This window comes from Prinia subflava, chromosome 9 (assembly GCF_021018805.1).
Source record: "Prinia subflava isolate CZ2003 ecotype Zambia chromosome 9, Cam_Psub_1.2, whole genome shotgun sequence".
In the NCBI taxonomy this organism is placed as follows: domain Eukaryota; kingdom Metazoa; phylum Chordata; class Aves; order Passeriformes; family Cisticolidae; genus Prinia; species Prinia subflava.
This window is the reverse complement of record NC_086255.1, coordinates 22,846,616-22,865,205: the sequence shown is the minus strand read 5'-3', so window position 1 is coordinate 22,865,205 and position 18,590 is coordinate 22,846,616. Positions and strand designations below refer to the sequence as shown.

At 37.0% G+C, this 18,590-nt stretch overlaps 1 protein-coding gene across 3 annotated transcripts in view; it reads left to right on the top strand.

The window, feature by feature from the left end:
* Nucleotides 1-18,590, top strand: part of POLR3A (RNA polymerase III subunit A) — a 37,205-nt gene that overhangs the window by 14,367 nt on the left and 4,248 nt on the right. For 2 of the 3 annotated variants that reach the window (XM_063405927.1, XM_063405926.1), the window contains 14 exons: nt 1,157-1,275; nt 2,627-2,764; nt 4,291-4,461; nt 5,281-5,394; nt 7,958-8,044; nt 8,130-8,212; nt 9,622-9,792; nt 10,345-10,438; nt 10,548-10,640; nt 11,073-11,237; nt 11,916-12,080; nt 12,420-12,551; nt 13,763-13,895; nt 15,894-17,867. In XM_063405927.1, the coding sequence (XP_063261997.1) occupies nt 1,157-1,275; nt 2,627-2,764; nt 4,291-4,461; nt 5,281-5,394; nt 7,958-8,044; nt 8,130-8,212; nt 9,622-9,792; nt 10,345-10,438; nt 10,548-10,640; nt 11,073-11,237; nt 11,916-12,080; nt 12,420-12,551; nt 13,763-13,895; nt 15,894-16,042 (1,814 nt within the window). In that variant the 3' untranslated portion in view covers nt 16,043-17,867. Of the gene's footprint in view, nt 1-1,156; nt 1,276-2,626; nt 2,765-4,290; nt 4,462-5,280; nt 5,395-7,957; nt 8,045-8,129; nt 8,213-9,621; nt 9,793-10,344; nt 10,439-10,547; nt 10,641-11,072; nt 11,238-11,915; nt 12,081-12,419; nt 12,552-13,762; nt 13,896-15,893; nt 17,868-18,590 lie in introns of those variants that run through there. The other variant, XM_063405928.1, reaches the window with a different exon arrangement.

Genomic DNA, 18,590 nt, shown 5'->3' with positions numbered 1-18,590 from the left:
AGTTAGTTAAAATCAAGCTCATGTTCTGATATTCTTGTGTCTTAATTTTTAATACAAGTTGCAAAACATCTTGGAACTTCAGCTGTTCTTAGGACTTGAACTAATTAATCAGTAAAAGGTTTTCAGTTGTTTCTACTTCAAGTATTTATATCAGATAGAAAAATCAACTGTAAATGATACATTCAGAATGAGAACTAACATTTCCTTGCATGGTGTAATTGTTTGGAAGGGACTTCAGTGATCATCTAGTTCCAACCCCCCTGCCATGGCTTGGGACACCATCTACCAGACCAGGATGGGGCATCCACAGCTTCTCTGAGCGACCTGTTCCAGTGCCTCACCACCCTCATAATAGAGAGTTTCTGCCTGATGTCTAATCCAAACCTGCCTCCTGACAGTGTTCTGTCACTACATGCTCTTGTGTAAAGTCCTTCTCTTTTTCGTGTAGCCCCTCTTTAGGTACTGGAAGATGCTATAAGATCTCTCAAATTCTTGTGTGAGCTTTCATTTGTTTCCTGTAAGGATTTGAAGAAATCACTTTTGCCTTTTTTAGCTGCCTAATAAATTGTGGAGAGCCTCATAGTGGCATGTTGTGTTCTAAAGAAATACTGAAATCTAAGACTAAGAGTATATTAAGTGTATAATTTTGGGGGGTGATGGGGAGGCATTGTTTGCAAACACATTCAGCAAATAAAACTTCGGAGTTAGTGATGTAATTCTCTGGGACTTAATTTGTTCTAGGAGTCCTGGTAGACACTGAAACCTTTATGAGAAATATTGTTTTAGTATGTTTATTAAAGAAATCGTGAAGCAAAATGTGTAGATTAGGATCATGGGCTGTGTAAAACGCAATCTGTGATATAAGTCAGGATAATATAAAGACTGGAGCCAGGAAATGGCATGAATGTCCATGACCCAAAGGAAAATAAAGAAAAATTGTTGGCTATATCATAGACTCAATTGCCAGCCTTTGCATAAATGCTGAAATGAAGAGGATGAGTAACAGAAAAGTTTCTCTAACTCCTGCAGTTCTGTTTTGTTGAGCAGTTATGAAGCTAAATAATTGACCTTCCTGGAAGTGAAGATAGCTCATCAGGGAAGCAGTATATTCCTCATTTTTGAGTGAGGGGCTTTCTTTTCCTTTCTGTCTTTTCAGGCTCCTTCATTAACATATCCCAGATGATTGCTTGTGTAGGGCAGCAGGCCATCAGTGGGTCCCGTGTTCCTGATGGGTTTGAGAACAGGTCCTTGCCTCACTTTGAGAAGCATTCTAAGGTAATTCTGGATGTTTGCAACACACTGTGAAGGAAAGTGAAACAAGTTTTCTTAAGCCATTTTGAGAAGGATGTGTGATAAAATGTGTTGTCATGATATGTTGAAGGAAAAGGGTCATATGTGGGCCATGTAAGATGTTTTGTGTGATTTGGGAGTTAACAACAGGGTTCTGAATTGCTATAGGATGTGCAGTTAGCTTGACTTTTTACAGCTAAGCCTTGCCTAAGTACCTAAGCCTTTGACCTTTCTGATACAGTAAAATTAGAGTGAGGTGATGATAAATTTTTGGTTCTCTTGAGAGTCCTAAAAATACTTTGTTGAAGTTTCTCACTGGGGTTATGTTTGGGGGCACTAATACTTTCCAGGAAAACTGCTGAATGTGTTGGTGAATGTGAAAACTGCTGTCTTTACAACAGGTGAGACATGCCAGATAAAGCATTGTGGTATCTCTCTTTTTTCACCAGCATAGGTGTCATGGGTTACTCTGTGTTTCACATTTTAGTTTGGTCTTACATGAAGCAATAATGACTCTCATGCACTTGTTAATATAACTCAGTGAGATGAATTTCTTTTAAAGTGCTTGAAATCTAATTAATTGAAATCTAATGAACACTAAGGAAGGTTCTAGGTATAAGCCCATAGCCTAGTTAGTGTGTCAGCTCAAAGTCAGACGGTAGCTTTGACACTTGAATATGTTACTAAATGTCCAAATTTCAACTTCTGAGTTTTGTAACATACTGAATAAGTAGGAAAAAACTCCCAATACTTAATGGTTTAGATGAGAAAATACAGCTCTAGCTTTTTTTTCTGATTTAGAAAACATTACATGTTAAATAACAACAAAAAGTGATTTTTGACTTGAAGGGATTGCTGTGTAAATTTCTTTGGCAAGAATGTTCCTCAGGGGTAAGGCAAACCATTCAAAAAAATTAATTGTATACATATCTCCAGTCATATTTTTCCTGGATTCCTTAGTCTTCAGCAAATACCTTTGCATTACTGTAGCAAAAATGAACATTCTGAATTGCGTTTTCACTTTTGGAAGTTTTAACAGAAGTTTTGGTCTAGTGTTGGGAAGGAATAGCTGAAAGTGTGGCAAGAATTGTGGGAGGAAGGAGAAACTCTGTTCAATTAGTCTGGTAGACCTAGGCAAGGGTTTCTGAAATCCTTATTTGAATCTAAAATATAAATATAGAACTTGACAACTAAACAGAGCTGAGAACATTGTGCTGTGTTGGTGGGGATATTGGCTAACTTTCAGAAAGAATTTCAGTGACATGCACCATGTCTTTCTGTAACATACAGAACACACATTGCATTTTAACTGTGTTTTTCCCACTCTTCCCTGCAGCTCCCTGCAGCAAAAGGCTTTGTTGCAAACAGCTTCTATTCTGGATTGACTCCCACTGAATTTTTTTTCCACACAATGGCTGGTCGAGAAGGTCTGGTTGATACAGCTGTGAAAACAGCTGAAACTGGCTATATGCAGGTAACTGCAGAGTGAGGGTTTGATCAGGCTTGAAAAGTGTGGCTGTTTTCTCATGTGCATGTTGAGGTGATGGATCAGGGAGAAGTGCAAACACTGTGTTTTCAGTGTAACAGAGTAATTTATATTTCACATTTATAATGTGAAGTACATGGCTTGGTCTGTTCTCCAGGAGGTGTGGAGTTTTTAAACTAGGCCTCAGCCAATGGTACAGTAACATGCTTGTATTAAACTGTTTCCTCTTGAATGTGGGTTGTAAAAGTCCTTGTTCTGTGCAGTTGTTGAGGACTGCTTTCTGTGTAGTGTGTTCCTAAAGCTGGTGTGAGTAATGATAGAAACGCAGCTCAAGCCCCCTTTCAGTGTCCATTCTCCCTAGGTAAGAGGCACCTTGGCCATGTAGACTTAGCCTGGTTCTGTAAGATTTTAATGCCTTTGGCTGGAAATAAATGTCCCTCCAACAAAGCTTCTTGCTGTTATGTGAAGTCTTAAGATTTCTGTTCCAACATTCAAATAGTATTTAAATTATAGCCCTCTTCCCAGTGTAACAGACAGTAGAAAAGCCAAGATAATTTGGGGCTAGGAACACATTCCAAGATACACAAGTAACTGAACAGAGACAGAAAAATATCACCTTTTGGGGTGGATGACTAATTAGACCATTTGTCTCCAAAACTAATGGAATTATCTTGGCATGTGTGCAAGTATTTACAGATGATATATATAAAAATGTAGTAAGCAGCCTGCAAAATACTTTTTCTCTTCAAATTTCTTCCTATATCAATGAATTGTAGCACTTGGACTTTGAAATTTAAAAAAAAACTTAACATTTATTTTATCTTACCTTTTTTCTCACTGGTGAGAAAAAAATTCCAATTTATAGTCTCTTTTAGGTGATCTAATTTGCTTTCCTGGAACAATGAAGTTGATCTTTCAAGTAAAAATGTTTTTAACCTAAAATGTTTCAGAGCATGCTTTCTTTTTGGGAATGCAAAGGAATATGGTAGTTAAGGGATTTCCCAATACAAGGAGTTAATATAGGGGAAGCAGATAACCCAGACAGAAAAATGGCTTTGGCAGGTGACCTCTGTGGTTTTTCCCAGTGAAAACCATTGTTGAGTGGTTCTGCTTTCATATACAAAAAGCACTGTATCCCTTGAGAAATAAATCTGCTTGCAAGAATATGAGTGTTATGTCAAAAAAAAAACCAACAAAAAACAACCCAAATAAATCTCTGGAGCTACAATAGGTTTTTGCAGCTTAGCATTAGGTCATTAGGTTTTCTATACAATGGAATTCTAAATGTGGAGTATTGTGTTGTTGTGTGAAATCTTGTTGACTTTTATGTTCTGTGGAATGTACAGTAAAGCCTGAGGGCTACTCTATGATTTTAAATAGGTTTTCATGCCTGCTCATCACTGTCATATTTATTTCCTGAGTCTGGTTTCTGTTCTTCTTGTACTGCAAATCAACAACTATTTTTAAACAGATCCATTTTACTTTCCTTGTACTTTTTTTCTTTTTCCCTTCAGAGACGTCTGGTAAAATCCCTTGAAGATCTTTGCTCACAGTATGATTTAACAGTCAGAAGTTCTACTGGTGACATTATACAGTTTATTTATGGAGGAGATGGCTTGGATCCTGCAGCTATGGAAGGGAAGGATGAACCACTGGAATTCAAGCGAGTTCTAGACAATATCAGGGTAAGAATTGCTGAAATCCTTTTTCAAAGTGTGAAAATACTGTTAAGCATGGAGAAGAAAGTAATAAATGATGGGGAAAATTGTTGCACAGGAAGTATTTTCAAATTGCCTTTTTTGAATGGTCTTGCTCAGTCTTTCAGCATGTGTATTTTAATAGATATTTTCAGTATGTGTATTGTAAGAGTAATAGATATTTTTTTCCAGTGAAACAGAGCAATTTGTGTACAGAGACCAAGCTTTGTATAAACTATGAAAAGTAAAATTTCTTTCTATGCTTGAACATAGTTTTAGGGCCTAATATCCAACTCGCTAGATAAACTACTACTGGCTTATTTGGGTACTAGTTTAGTACATTGCACAGATTAATTCCCTGTTAAATCAAGACGTGGATGTTCCTTGATTTGAGCTGGCTGGTGGTTGTTCAGTAATATTGTGATGTTTGAAGACGTATGTTGTTCAGTGTTGGTTTTGTGGTTGGTTGGTGTGCCATGACCCCCTTCTCCCAGAGAAAAGCCTTTTGCTGAAATAACTGTTTAGGTTTCTGTAATATGAGTGTAATAAATGGGTAGAACTAGAAATGTCTGGGTATGTATACCTTCAGATTTGCAGAAACGAGGAGGAGTGGATGTGGCCCGTCTTTTCATGGTAGTCTAATATTGTATTGTAAAACAAAACCAACCAAAAAAACCCTATTAAACAAAAAGACACAACCAGAAATAAAGACTGCTGTTACTCAGTTCTACACATCTGTGGTCTGTGTCTTCGCAATGGAGTTTCTGTGCATGTGCTGTGTGTGAAGTTGTGTTTTTTCCTGTGAAGGCTGTCTACCCATGCCAAAGTGAACCAGCCCTGAGCAAAAATGAATTGGTTTTAACGTCTGAATCCATCATGAAGAAGAATGAATTTCTTTGCTGCCAAGACAGTTTTCTACAGGTAATTATCTCACTTCCTTATCACACTGTGATTAGCTTTTCCTTGTGAATTAAGGACAGGACTTGAGCCTGTCTGGAGACTACTTACATGGCTTTTAAGGATGAGTGAAGGTTCACGTTACTCCTTGCACTTTGAATTGTAGAATTCAATTTGTTTGAAAGAGCATTGGGCAATTTTAATATTTATGAGAGCAGCCACTCTCAAGACTTCCTTGAGAATTACTGATCAAAATGGTAGAATTAACCTGCCTGTAAAATTAACCTTACCTCCATATATAAAGCTGTTCAAGCTGTTGCCTTGAACCTTCTGATTACTGGCACTGATGCGAACAAGATGAATTTAATGACCTGTGTTTGAAGGGGTTTTTTAATAGATCAGAGTGTTTCAGAGCACAAGGTAAATCTAAATTGCACTTACATTGATGGAGTTGAGTTAAAAAAATAGTTATATCCATATTAGAAATGTGCTGTAAATCTTAACTGCAAGTCTGAAGGAAAAGAAATCAAGTAATTTAATATCAGAATTTGGGGATAAAGCTATCATTTTTAAGTTTTAGATAGTTACATTTTCTTCTTTCCTTTTTTTCTCTGTTCATCCTTGAAGACATTAACTGAGACAGGTTATGAAAAGTATAATGAGGTAATCGTAGCATGTGTGTGCACTGTGTGAGCATTAATGTTAGTGCTTTTTAGCTAAAGATTTGTGTATAGTGCTCAAGTAACTGAGTAGCATATATACATTACTGCTTGTTAAATTACGACATAGGTGTTCATCACAATTATTTAACTTTCTTAATGTGAAAACTGTGACACGTTAATTAATACCCATTGCTAAATTCAAGGACTTTGAGGAAGCTTTCTTTCAGTACTTGACACTTCTTTCTAAAAGTCATTCTTTCAGTCTCTGGGAATAGGAGCATGTTTTTCTGGTGTTTTCCTTTCCCTTCCTCCACTTCTCCATTCCAGAACAGAGATGCCTCTTAGTGCTGTTATTTTAGCAGGAGGTTCCTATAATGGGCTTATGCACCCCAGAGCACAGTATTTCTAAATAGCCTCCTCCAAACAGGCAGCATTCTTCCTGCCTGCACTCTGCCCTTGCTGCAGGGAATTCAGCTGATGAGAAAGCAGATTATTGGCTGGCACAGTTAATTATGTTAATGTTTTAACTTACTTGAGTATATTAAAGTACAGGTGAAGGGAATTGTTTTTTTCTTCTGATTGGAATTGGGGAAATCCTTAAAAGCCCTCACAAAAAAAAAAAAAAAGGTCATTTTTTTGAGATGATGGAACGAGAGCTCTGGAGGAGCTGACAAGGCCTGTGTTCAGCCACATCTTCCTGAGCTCATTTGGTGACTTTTTGTTAATCTGATTCAGACTTAGGCTTCATAGGATTCGAAGCTGTGAAAGAAATCAATGGTTTTCTGAGTCCACTCTGGAAGTTACACAGCTGTGCTCGTGGAGTACAGTGTTGCACCAAAAATTATAAATCCTGAGAGAGGCTCAGCAAAGAATGAGCTACATTTTCATTCCATTTGTAGCAAAAGTTAATCCATAGTTTGGACAAATGGCCAACAGATACCTGAAAGCTGGGAAGAATAAATAATTTCCTCTTTTAGATCTTCTGAATGAATAAAAAATTGACAATGAGAAATAAATCCTTGGACTTTTATCTTTCACCTAAATCGTGGTTGAAATAGATGGGAAGGATTTCCTCTTGCTTTTTGTTTATATTCTGGTTTTGATAACCTTGTTGTGTCAATGACTTGCACTGAGTGCACGTTTGTGGAGGAGTTTCATCACGGATCTCATATTTCATTACTTCCAGTGTAATGGCCAAATAATCTTTTATAGAATAAATGTTGGATATTTTTCTAACAGTGTTGTTTCAGTTTATGTTCCAGTAAAGACTTAGAACTTCTTTTGGGTAAGCGTGGTAAGAGAGTGAAAGGTCTGTGTACTGTGACGAGTTAAATGCAATTATCTGCAAGACTTCTCCACAGCTTAGAGAAGTTATTTGAATTACATTGGGTAAAGATGGGTATATAATAGTTTTTAGGGTTTTTTCTCACAAATGAAGTACATCTCAAATCTCTGAAATCTGTCCAGCAGATATACTTCATATTCTTCTGTTGCTACAGTCTTTTCATTTTGACTCTTTTGAATACCGAGAAATGAGTGAGAATGCATTTGTGTCAGTATCGCCAAAAAAATAAGGGGTTTGAGTTGGGGGATTTTTAGTTTTTAAATCACTTTCAGTGAGTGGTGGGTAGGAAGGGTCAACCCAAGCCAGGTGTCTTCACCTGTCGGTGTGTGCTCAGGAAGGAGGCTTTTATTCAGCATGGACCGTAGTCCTCATGTACTGCTACTGATATGTGGCTACACAAAAGCAGATCTGGTTTGCTAAACTCTAATGTATGTGTTTGTCTAAATTTTGATGTTCCTCTCTTCATATTTTGCATTATTAATTTATTGTAAACATTGGGGGCTTTAAGTAAATAACTTACTATTGAAGACTTCAAGTGGAGACCATGTGTTTGCTTACTGTGGTTTTCATGTGATTTCAGGAAATTAAAAAATTCATCAAAGGTGTTTCTGAGAAGATAAAAAAAACTAGGGACAAGTATGGAATTAATGACAATGGCACAACAGAGGTAAATAATTTCAATGAGGTAATGATGTAGTTCTTTTCAATCTTCGTAAGTTGTTGCTTTTCCAACTATTCCATTCTCTCTTCAGCCCAGAGTTTTATATCAGCTGGATAGGATTACTCCAACACAACTAGAGAAGTTTCTGGAGACTTGTAGAGACAAATACATGAGGTGAGTGTTTACCCTGCTGTGTTCTCAGTGCTGCTGTTTTGTTGGTAATATAGGCGTGTATTTTGCTATTTTTACTATATGATGTTCTGTTCTGTTGTGAATGCAGTACAAAGAGTTAGAAACAATTGGCTCCCATGACACAAACATTGCAAGACAAAGATAGGATGCAAAAAAAATAAAAAAGGCATCACTGTCTAGAGGTGTGCTTGTTAAGGCAGAGTTGAGTCTTGTACAAAAGTTCTAGAGATCCAAGAGGTGGGGTTTTTACATTTGTCTTGAGTCAAAATCAGATCCTTTCATTAACAGTTTTTGGTATCCTTTTACATTGTAAAACATGCTTTGTTTCATTTTATATTTCTTGAGCATGCGATGCTATGTGCTTGTGTTCAAGCACCTTCCTTCTGAAGTAATAGTAATCATACCAAGAAGCACAGTTTTAGCCTTTAGCTACTCATTCCTTACATCCACAGACTGTGTTTTGACAGCAGATTCTGGTAAAAGCCACAAGTGATAGGATTCAGAGGAAGGGAGGATATTGTTTAAACACTTCACATTCTTACACCCACTGCCAGACTTGTTTCCTTCCTCCCCCTCTTGCAGGAGGTTTTTGAAAACCTTCAATAAGTCCATGAAGAACAAAGTCTAAATAAATGCGTTTCCATTTCATATGAATCTTGATAGCTGTTCTTGATCTACACAGTCTGAGGAGTTACATCCCACTTTGTTCTAAAATGTTCTTTGATCTGGTGTGCACTCATAGGATCCTTTTGTTTGTTATTCTTGGTTTCTACCAAGATAATGCTCATGTGGATGTTTTATTCTCTTTATCCATTGAGATTTATTTCATTTACCTAGTCTTCTTGGAATCTGGACATTCACATTCAGCCATGGGTGATCTCTCCTTTGTGGCTTACCTCCATCAGTTGTTTCCTAATGTTTTATTCTTCTAGAAAATTTATGTATATGTTAAGTTCTTAATTGTTTTAAAGCAATTACCAGTTTTTTGCTTTCCCTTATTAGGAGTACTTGTTTACATTTCGCTTAAGTGTTTTTAGACGTGAATGATCATTTTCACTGTAATAAGTAAATGTTAGCATATGGGATTTCCCTGAAGGGAGAATCCTGGATCCAGTGCTTGATCCTTAGGAGGAAGAGCACAAGCATTTTGTAATCTGTTATTGAAGTTATACTTCATCTGTGGAGAGCTTATATGACAGGGCATCTGCTTGTTTTGCACAAGATCAGTCTTAAAGTATTGGTGGTCTTTCAACCTCTCTTGTTAGTTTACTAAAATAATATGTTAACACACTTCTCATATATCTGAATATACCTGAATAGTTTCTGTTGTTGTTTGCTTAGGATTTTACACCTTATTCGGTTCCATCTCTGTTTCTGTGTTTTTTTACCAGGGCACAGATGGAGCCTGGCTCTGCAGTAGGAGCTCTTTGTGCACAGAGTATTGGTGAGCCTGGCACACAGATGACTCTGAAGACTTTCCATTTTGCTGGTGTTGCTTCAATGAACATTACTCTGGGTGTGCCAAGAATCAAGGAAATCATTAATGCTTCAAAGGCTATTAGGTACTAACATTGTTTTGATTTGTTTGGGATTTTTCTTCCTCTGCCCAAGTGAAACCTGGTGGATAAATTTGCAATGCATGATAGCATTTCCCTGTCCTCAGCAATATAGTAGACATCATTCAATGCCAATACCTAAACAAGAAAAATCTGATGTCTGCCCAACTTAAGCCCAGAGAGAAAATCAAAGTGATTATTTGCTAAGTATAATATTTCCTTAGATGTCTCATCTATTGTGAAGTGCTCTGATGCTTAGCAGTGTTCAAAGCATACCTGTTTCTATTATTTAAGCCATGCTTAAATAATACTAGAATAACATATGCCAAGACAGCAGTCACTAGTACATGTGTGTTTGCTTGTTTTTACCTGCCTGAAGTACCTGAACAGTAATTTTTCTTAAATACACCTGAAGAAGCTGAAAATCTCTTTATCTTACTAAATACTGCACTAGATAAGAGAGAAATTCCATAAGGCAGGCTGTAATTGCAGTTGCCATCTGTACTCTAGCTGAGCAATTTCCTAGCTGGGTTTTTGTGTGTGTGTTTATTCTTGTAGCACCCCTATTATAACAGCACAGTTGGACAAAGATGATGATCCTGATTTTGCCCGTCTGGTTAAAGGAAGAATTGAGAAAACTTTGTTAGGAGAGGTAAGAAAATTGTATTATTGCTACTGCTTTAAATTTAAGCATTGGCCAGTTACCATGGGGCATTTTAGACATTTTTGCATGCTAACTGTTTTGTCCTTGTCTCTTAAAGATTTCTGAATATATTGAGGAGGTGTTTCTTCCAGATGACTGTTTCATCCTAGTGAAGCTGTCTTTAGAGCGCATTAGACTACTGAGATTAGAGGTGAGCTGTTCAGTTCTTACAAAGATTATAACTTGGATACATCACAAAGGCTCTCTTAATCCTGTGTCAGTAGTCACACCAGGGGAATATAGAAAAAAGGAAGTGGGTGATGGATGTTGTGTGACTACATTACATTATTTTTTTTTCCTTGCAAAGTGGATAATTTCCCCTTTATTTGGCAATGAGAGAACATACATTTGTCTTGCCAAACACAGGGATGCCATTTCTATCCATGGGTTAATGTACAGGCTGATACTCTCAGCATAGGGTACTATTTCATGCAATTTATAAGATTAATTTAGAAGAGAATATTTGGAGATTGTTTTCCTGCATTTTTCCTTTTTTTAATCTGCTGAAGGATTGCTCCGTTTATTTGAGCACGTTGATACCTGCTGTGATAACCCTGGTGTTTGCTGGTTGCCTTTTGCACAGGTGAATGCAGAGACTGTGCGCTACTCGATCTGCGTCTCCAAACTCCGAGTGAAGCCCGGGGACGTTGCTGTCCACGGAGAAGCCATTGTGTGTGTGACTCCTCGTGAGAATAGCAAGAGTTCCATGTACTATGTGCTGCAGTCCCTCAAGGAAGAGCTACCAAAGGTAAAAGCCAAGGCTGTCTCGTGTCTTTGTCGAGGTAATCAGTAGTAATAATTTATTCCATGGTGGCAGGATGAAATAATTCTTGTCAGTGTTGTCAGTGAAGATAGGCTGGGTCATTAACTCTTAGGTTCTGGTGGTACTGCCTTGCTGTTGAAGCTAAGCCATCCTTTACTAATACTTGTAAAAAAAACAGAAGCACTGATAATCCCCTTACAACATTTCCTGAAGCATTCCAAGTGCAGCAGTTGTATGAAATAGTTACATCTGCTTCCAGCTGCATCTAGAATTTGACCACATGACAGTATCTGGCATTTTTACACCTTTTAGTGAGGAGACTGTCTACTCTGGATTTTAAAAACAGAGACAAGTGAACCTTTAGTGTTAGCAGCTTGCCCTTTTCTTTGTGTGGGTCTGGCACGATTCAGACACCCAAACCTGAGTGTGGGAATGTCTGACACAAAATATAAAACGTAGATAGTGAGTAAGGTTTACAGTACAGTGTCAGTTTTGCACTAGTGTATTTAAAGCCAGAGGTCTTACTCGTATGTGTTTTGAGTGAGCCTTTACACCACATACTAGACCTTCTCAATGGGTTTGAATGCTGGTAAGTGTTACCCTTTTACACTGTGTTATTGTATACATCAAAGTTACTAGGGTTTTTTTTTTTGTTTTGTGAAGGTTGTAGTGCAAGGCATACCAGAGGTTTCCCGAGCTGTCATTCATGTTGATGAACAAAGTGGAAAGGAAAAATACAAACTTCTGGTTGAAGGTGATAATCTACGAGCTGTTATGGCTACTCATGGAGTGAAAGGAACAAAAACATCCTCTAACAACACGTATGAGGTAATGTCTAAATGGATGCTGTGGGGTTTTCCCCATGGCATCTTTACTACAAGTGCTGGTTTGTGCTCAGATGCAGCAGTTGATATGGAATGAAGCCTGATTTCACTAATACGTGTCAGAATGCATTAACACAAGAGAATAATTCACTGGCAGCACTGTTCACTTCAAAGAAGCTGTTTCTATAAATATTTTTCAAAGGGGGAAGTTTAAAAGAGTAGTCATAGAAATGGGATATCAATATGCTATCAGACAGTATTTATTCCAGGAACATAGTTACTCCAAGCACTTGGTTCTTCATTCATGTAACATGCAACAATCATGTAACACTCTGTCATGTAGGTAGAGAAAACTCTGGGAATCGAAGCTGCTCGGACAACCATTATCAATGAGATTCAATATACGATGGTGAACCATGGCATGAGCATTGACAGGAGACATGTGATGTTACTGGCTGATCTAATGACTTACAAGGTTTGTACTCTGTTACATTGGCCTGTTTATAGAAGTTATTTTATCGTGTTTGAGAAGGGTGGGTGAGCTCGGGAGATGAAAATTAATTCTGGGCTTAAAGAATTACAACTTTTACTGACCTAATGCTGGTATTTGCATTTTACACAAAATGCGTAATTACTCTAGTCCTTTTGGGGAGGGGGGATCTACTTTGGTTGAAAACAAATTGATATAATGAGTAGAGAGCAATAATTTCACATTGAAAATAGGAGTCCTGAAAATGAGTGTGAAAAACAACTGTTTGGGTAGCCATGCATGCAGTTTAGGGCTTGCTGTGCAGAAAACCCCACAGGGAGTGGCTTGTAACAGCTGCACTTGATGTGAGAGGCAAATGGTACAGACATTGCACATAGAATCAGCTGACGTGAACAGGCTTACACAAGGTGTTAGTACAAATCATATCTGCTCTTTACTGATGGATTTTCTCTTTCACATCCAATATGGTTTTTAGAGTTGAGTACACTTAGTGAAGTAAGATTTTGCAATTTGCCAGAGTTCAAGGGTTTAGTTTGGGTGAAATGGTTGGAGTTCTGATTTGTTCCAAAAGTGCAGAGCTTTGTTGTACTGAGCTGCAGCAGTCCCCAGTCTCTGTGAAGCTGCAGCACAGCAGTAGAAAAAGGCATGAGAGTGCCATGTTTTAAACTTGGTGGGCTCCTACCATGCAGTCTTTTGTCTGTACTTCTGACTTAAGCTTCTGTGTGCAACCTGATATAATCAGGATGTTTCTAACAAACACAGGCCAAACAAGTCAAGGTAATCTAAAAAGCTAATAACCTTTTTTTCTGGAGAGTGAAAAAAGGAAGATTTAGTGTCTTCTGTAATATCCTGGCAGCTAAGGTCAGATTTATCTGTAGATAATAGGTGGTAGATTCAGCATAGTGCTCTCAGACCCCGCTGAAGATTGTAGCTCAGCAGCCAGTTTATAATTGTGGGAGGTTTTTCTCATGGCCATGTTTCTCCCAATTTTTTCAATACTCAAGATTTAATCAATATTCAAGATCTATTAACCATGTATATGAGGAAACGCTTTCCTTTTATGTAAATATGGGTTACTACCAGACTATTAACCTTCAGGATGTTCAGCTGTGAATCAGTGTATTATGACAATCCTGTATTGTAGATAGTATGTTTATTTACTCAGGCTTACTCTTTGGGTTTTTCCATGAATCAAGGGTGAAGTGCTGGGCATTACAAGGTTTGGACTGGCAAAAATGAAGGAAAGTGTGTTGATGTTGGCTTCTTTTGAAAAGACTGCAGACCATCTCTTTGATGCTGCCTACTTTGGACAGAAGGATTCTGTTTGTGGTAGGTATTGCAAAGTCCATTCCAGTTTGTTGTCCTTACCCAGCATCTGTAAAATCTCTTCAAAACATTGTAGTTTGGTCTTTGTGAAGCTTTCTGTTCAGCTGGTATGTCAAAAACTTGAGGTCTGAGGCTAATTCATCCTAGAAGTCCTAGAAGTTTGTTGTGTTTCTCTACCTCTAATGTCTGACTGAGATCTTGAAGTCAGTTGGATATTTGTTAGATGTTTCTTAAAGTAGACTTTGAGTAATTTCTTTTTACTTCTTACCCTAGATGTCAGTGAAATACTGGAAAATTTGTCCCACTATCAATAGTTCTGTTTTTTCAATTGTGAAAGTTTGTGTATCTTCAACACCTAGAGCTGTTGAATAAATGTAGTACCTCACTTGGTATTTAGGTTTCATTTTTGTTTCTGCTAAGTGGGAAGACAGGTCCGTCTCAGCTTAGCTGAAGATTATACTCTTACCTGATTGCTTAGGTCATTTGGCACTTGTACCTAATAATAAACAGAAGGGCCAAGTTCTTCACTTCTTCATTTACTTCTAATCCAAATAAATTAAAATTGTGGGTCTTTGTTTTTTAATTAGGAGTCTTGTTTATCCGTATTAATTTTGTTAACTGCAGACAAGATACCTGTTGTCAGAAATTACTTTTTAAATATATCTGTTCTTGAGTTTTAAATTTAACTACATTAGCAGCCACTGAATCATCTTACTGAGCTCATGAAAGAATCTGGTAAATTTTGAAAATTTACAAGTGTATGCATGCCCACATACATACAGCAAACAGAATACTCAGTGGATGAGTTCTGGCATTCTGTTTGTCTATTTTGTGGTTTTGCCATGTCCTTTAATATGTGGACTTGGAATAATTTGGGTCTTTTTTTTTAATGCCTTTGCTATTTAATTGCCTTTAATGCCATTCATTTCAGATTTTCTTCTCCTCTAAGGTACATATATTTTGGGACTGAATTGTTAAAAAGTCTGTCTCATAGGTTAAGCAGAGAAAAGAACTAAAACATGTTTCACCCTTTTCAAGATCTGTTTATGCAATGCCTACCCTCCTGGAAATGGAACTGCCCATTGGGAGTTTCTGGGTGCTAATGAAATATAAAAATATGTATGTGTTAAGGTTAACTAGTTTGTGTGTATGTCTAGGTAGTCTTTGTGTAGCCAGTTTCAAACAATGCTTTCTGCACAGTATTTTCTAAATCTTCGTTTGTATACATTCAAATCATGAATCAAGTCAGAATTTTAAGCAAATTTATTTCATCCCTTGTGCATTCGAAGGTACAGCTATTTACTGTTACCTTCTTAAACATTTATGTGAAGGACAGTCTAGTTAAACTCCTGAGAATGTGCAAAAATGTCATTTGGATCACAACAGCATGCTGAGAGAGGAGCACTGGTATCTGAGAGCTTGCCTCATGTGTGGAACGTTCTTTGGAGCAGTTGTGCACATTGCTAGATCTGGAATATAAATGTGTCAGCACATTGGAGTGAAAGTGTTACAGCCACCAAAAATCATTGGGACAGACTCAATCTTTCACTTCAAAAGGAGCACTTTATGAGTGGTGAAAATGCCAGGAGCGTTACAGCCCAAGTATTTCTGTGCCTTTCTCACTGGGAGCTTGGGGACTTGCCAGGTTTGACTGAAGCCTTAGCACTGAGTCAGAGAATGAAAGTGAAGTAGGTTTGCCTTGCATCTCCTGTTATAGGCACTGCAATGAAACATGCCTTCTCTAAAAACCAGCCTTCTGAAGGGCTTTCATTACTGCAGAAGATGTTTAGGTTAGCTGGAGGTTTTTCTGTAGAATTTACACTGTTTAAGTAACATACTGGTCTGATGACCATAACATTTAACTTTGTCTAGTGAGAAGGCCTTGGTGCTTAGCTGTGAAGTTCAACATTTTGTAGGCAACACAAAACAGAATGGGCAAATGAAAGTAGTTTTGTTAATCCTTACTGTTCAAATGTTCACTGTGTTTGTTTTTTTTCCTAGGTGTTTCTGAGTGCATCATCATGGGGATTCCAATGAATATTGGAACAGGACTTTTTAAACTGTTACACAAAGCAGACAAAGAATCAAACCCTCCCCAGCGGCCTCTGATATTCGATCAGAATGAATTTCATATTCCCATTGTTACATAGAACTTGGACATAAAACAAGATAGCAGACCAAGAAATAGTAAGCAAACATAATTTAAATTAAGAAAAGTGTATTATCAGTTCTATGTGTCTCAGTAGGAGTGAGCTGGAAATAATACCAAAAGAATTGCCCAATTGTTCACTGCTTGTTAGTACAGGCTCTGAAAGGAGAGAGTGCACCAGAGAGTGGAAACAAATTTACAGTACATTTCACCTGATAACATCTTTTTCATGTAAGAATGTTCACTTTTTCTGTTACTGTTAATGGGTACAAGCTGGTATTAACTCAGTATTTATTACACATGTATGCAGATTTTATTAAAAAACAAAAAGAAAATTGCACGAGTGTTCTGTGAATTTGCCCAGAGTGCTTTTGGAAACATCCTCTCAACAGGAACTGCAGAGGTCTGCAGCTGTTAAGAACAGGAACTTCAGAAAGCTGGAACTGAGTCTGTGATTAATTCATAGTGAGTTCAGGAGTGCTGTTCAAAGTGTTTGAAATATTAGCTCTTTGCTTTTGGTAGTTTTAATTGGTTTTTCTTTGTCCCAAGTTATTATCCAGTAAATTATTTTCCTCCCCAGGATTCTGTTTTGGGACCATATCTACAAGAAGCTGTACATTGTGGATGCTGCTAAATTCTGAGAAGACTGTTGTAAGAATATTGCGAATTATAGATAGCTTTTCATATGGTAGCAACAGTCTAGCTGCTAGAATCAGTAACTGACAGTCTTAGTTTTGGGAAGGTTTCATAATTGAGCAGGATCATCTGAACAACCTAGTTTTATTTTATTCTAGAAAGCAGAAATTGAAGGGAATGCTGTTTTTATGCATTGCCGTGAAATAATTTGGAAGCATCTTTAGCTTTAGTTTTCAGTTAGCAGTTTTCAGAATGAATGTAGATCTCAAATAGAGAGAAAGCCCATAAATCTTTCCTGTGGTTAAGTTTTATCCATTTTGTTTTATCATGGGAAATTGTACTGATAGTGTTTGGCATTTTTGAGAATGAAGATTCTTTGCAAGGTCTAAATGAGTGGAGTTTGTATTGGAACAAATAACCATGTCTTTCCTTTTTCATTTTATTGGTTGGTTGATTTCAGGTTTTTTGTTTGGTTGATTTGGTGGTTTTTTTGTTTGGTTGTTTTGTTTTGGGGTTTTTGTAAATACAGGAAAATGGGCTATTTAAATGCTGGGTTCACTCCTGTATGTTGTAAAATTAAGAGTAAAATTGTCTTATTGTCTTAAATGTGACAATAAAAAGAGGCAGAGGTAAAGAATATGTGAACCTTCTTTACTTCTGCCTCTTTTTATTTAAGAGTGTATTATATTTCTGTATAATTAATTTATGGATGATCTAACCTCCATTTCTTTTATTTGCTTAGTTAGTGAGACAGTAGAGAATTATTGAGCTTAAATCTCAGGTATTTACAACGTAAATGAATAAGTAATATAAATCCTATCTTGCTTAAAGTCATTATGTCTTGTCCTCAGAGCATGCTCTGAGTCTCATGAGTGTTTCAACCAAAAATAGATTGTTTACAAGAGCACTCTGAATTAGTAAATATTGTTTGAGCTCTCTGTACAGTCAGTAAACAAATTAGCTGTTGTATTTCACTCATAAGCAGCTTTTTTAAGGGTCAGTTTTAACAGTCAAGAAATGGAACTTCAGAATATTAAAATTTCCATGTTTATTCATTTTTTTAGCTTTCGTTTGAGTTTAATTTTTTTCAAATAAACAGTTTTTCACATTTCTATTTTCTAACTAATGTGGTAATTGAAATTAGTGAAGTGTAAATTTTCAAGAAATAAATTTGTTTTCAAAGATCCATATCCTGCTTTCTCATCTTCATTTTTTCTGTCTGTTTTAAAACAAATTTAAACTTGTCATTAAATATTTTCTTGGTGTGTTAATCAGGAAACTACTTCACACGTCTCTTATCTGCAGAGACAGAAGAAAATAGCTGCGTGTGCTCTATGGGCTTCCTGTTGTGACTGTGGAAAATTGGAAGTAAATACAGAATTGTGCTACTTTGGTCCATAACTTCAAAAAATTTAGTAGAAAGAGGGCTATTCCCCTTTTTTCTGATCTGTGCATAAAGAACAAAAGAAGAGGATAGCGTATGAATGCTGTGCTTTATAAATTAACTACAAGTAGGATAAAATTTGGCTGTTTCAGGACAAATACTCCTTGATGTCTGACCATTTGTCACTGTTTCAGTAGAAGTTGAAGGAACTTCTGCAACAGGAATTCCTCAATTTTGTATCACTGTGCTTGTAGACAGGAATGTCTTTAGAAACCCATAGCAAACAGGATACAGATTTTCATAGTATTTGCATATTTGCCTAAATTATTCTGTGCAGGTAACTAAACTGTTTTCAAAGTGGTTGGCTGAGCTTTGTATTCAGATCTAGGAAAGTCTGTTGGCAATTAAATATGTTGGGAAAAAAAGAAAACAAGAAAAATGGGCCTATTATTATATTGTCTAAGAACAGAAAAACTAAAAGGGACTGAATTATAAGATATGTCAATATTTAAATGTGCCAATACTTGGC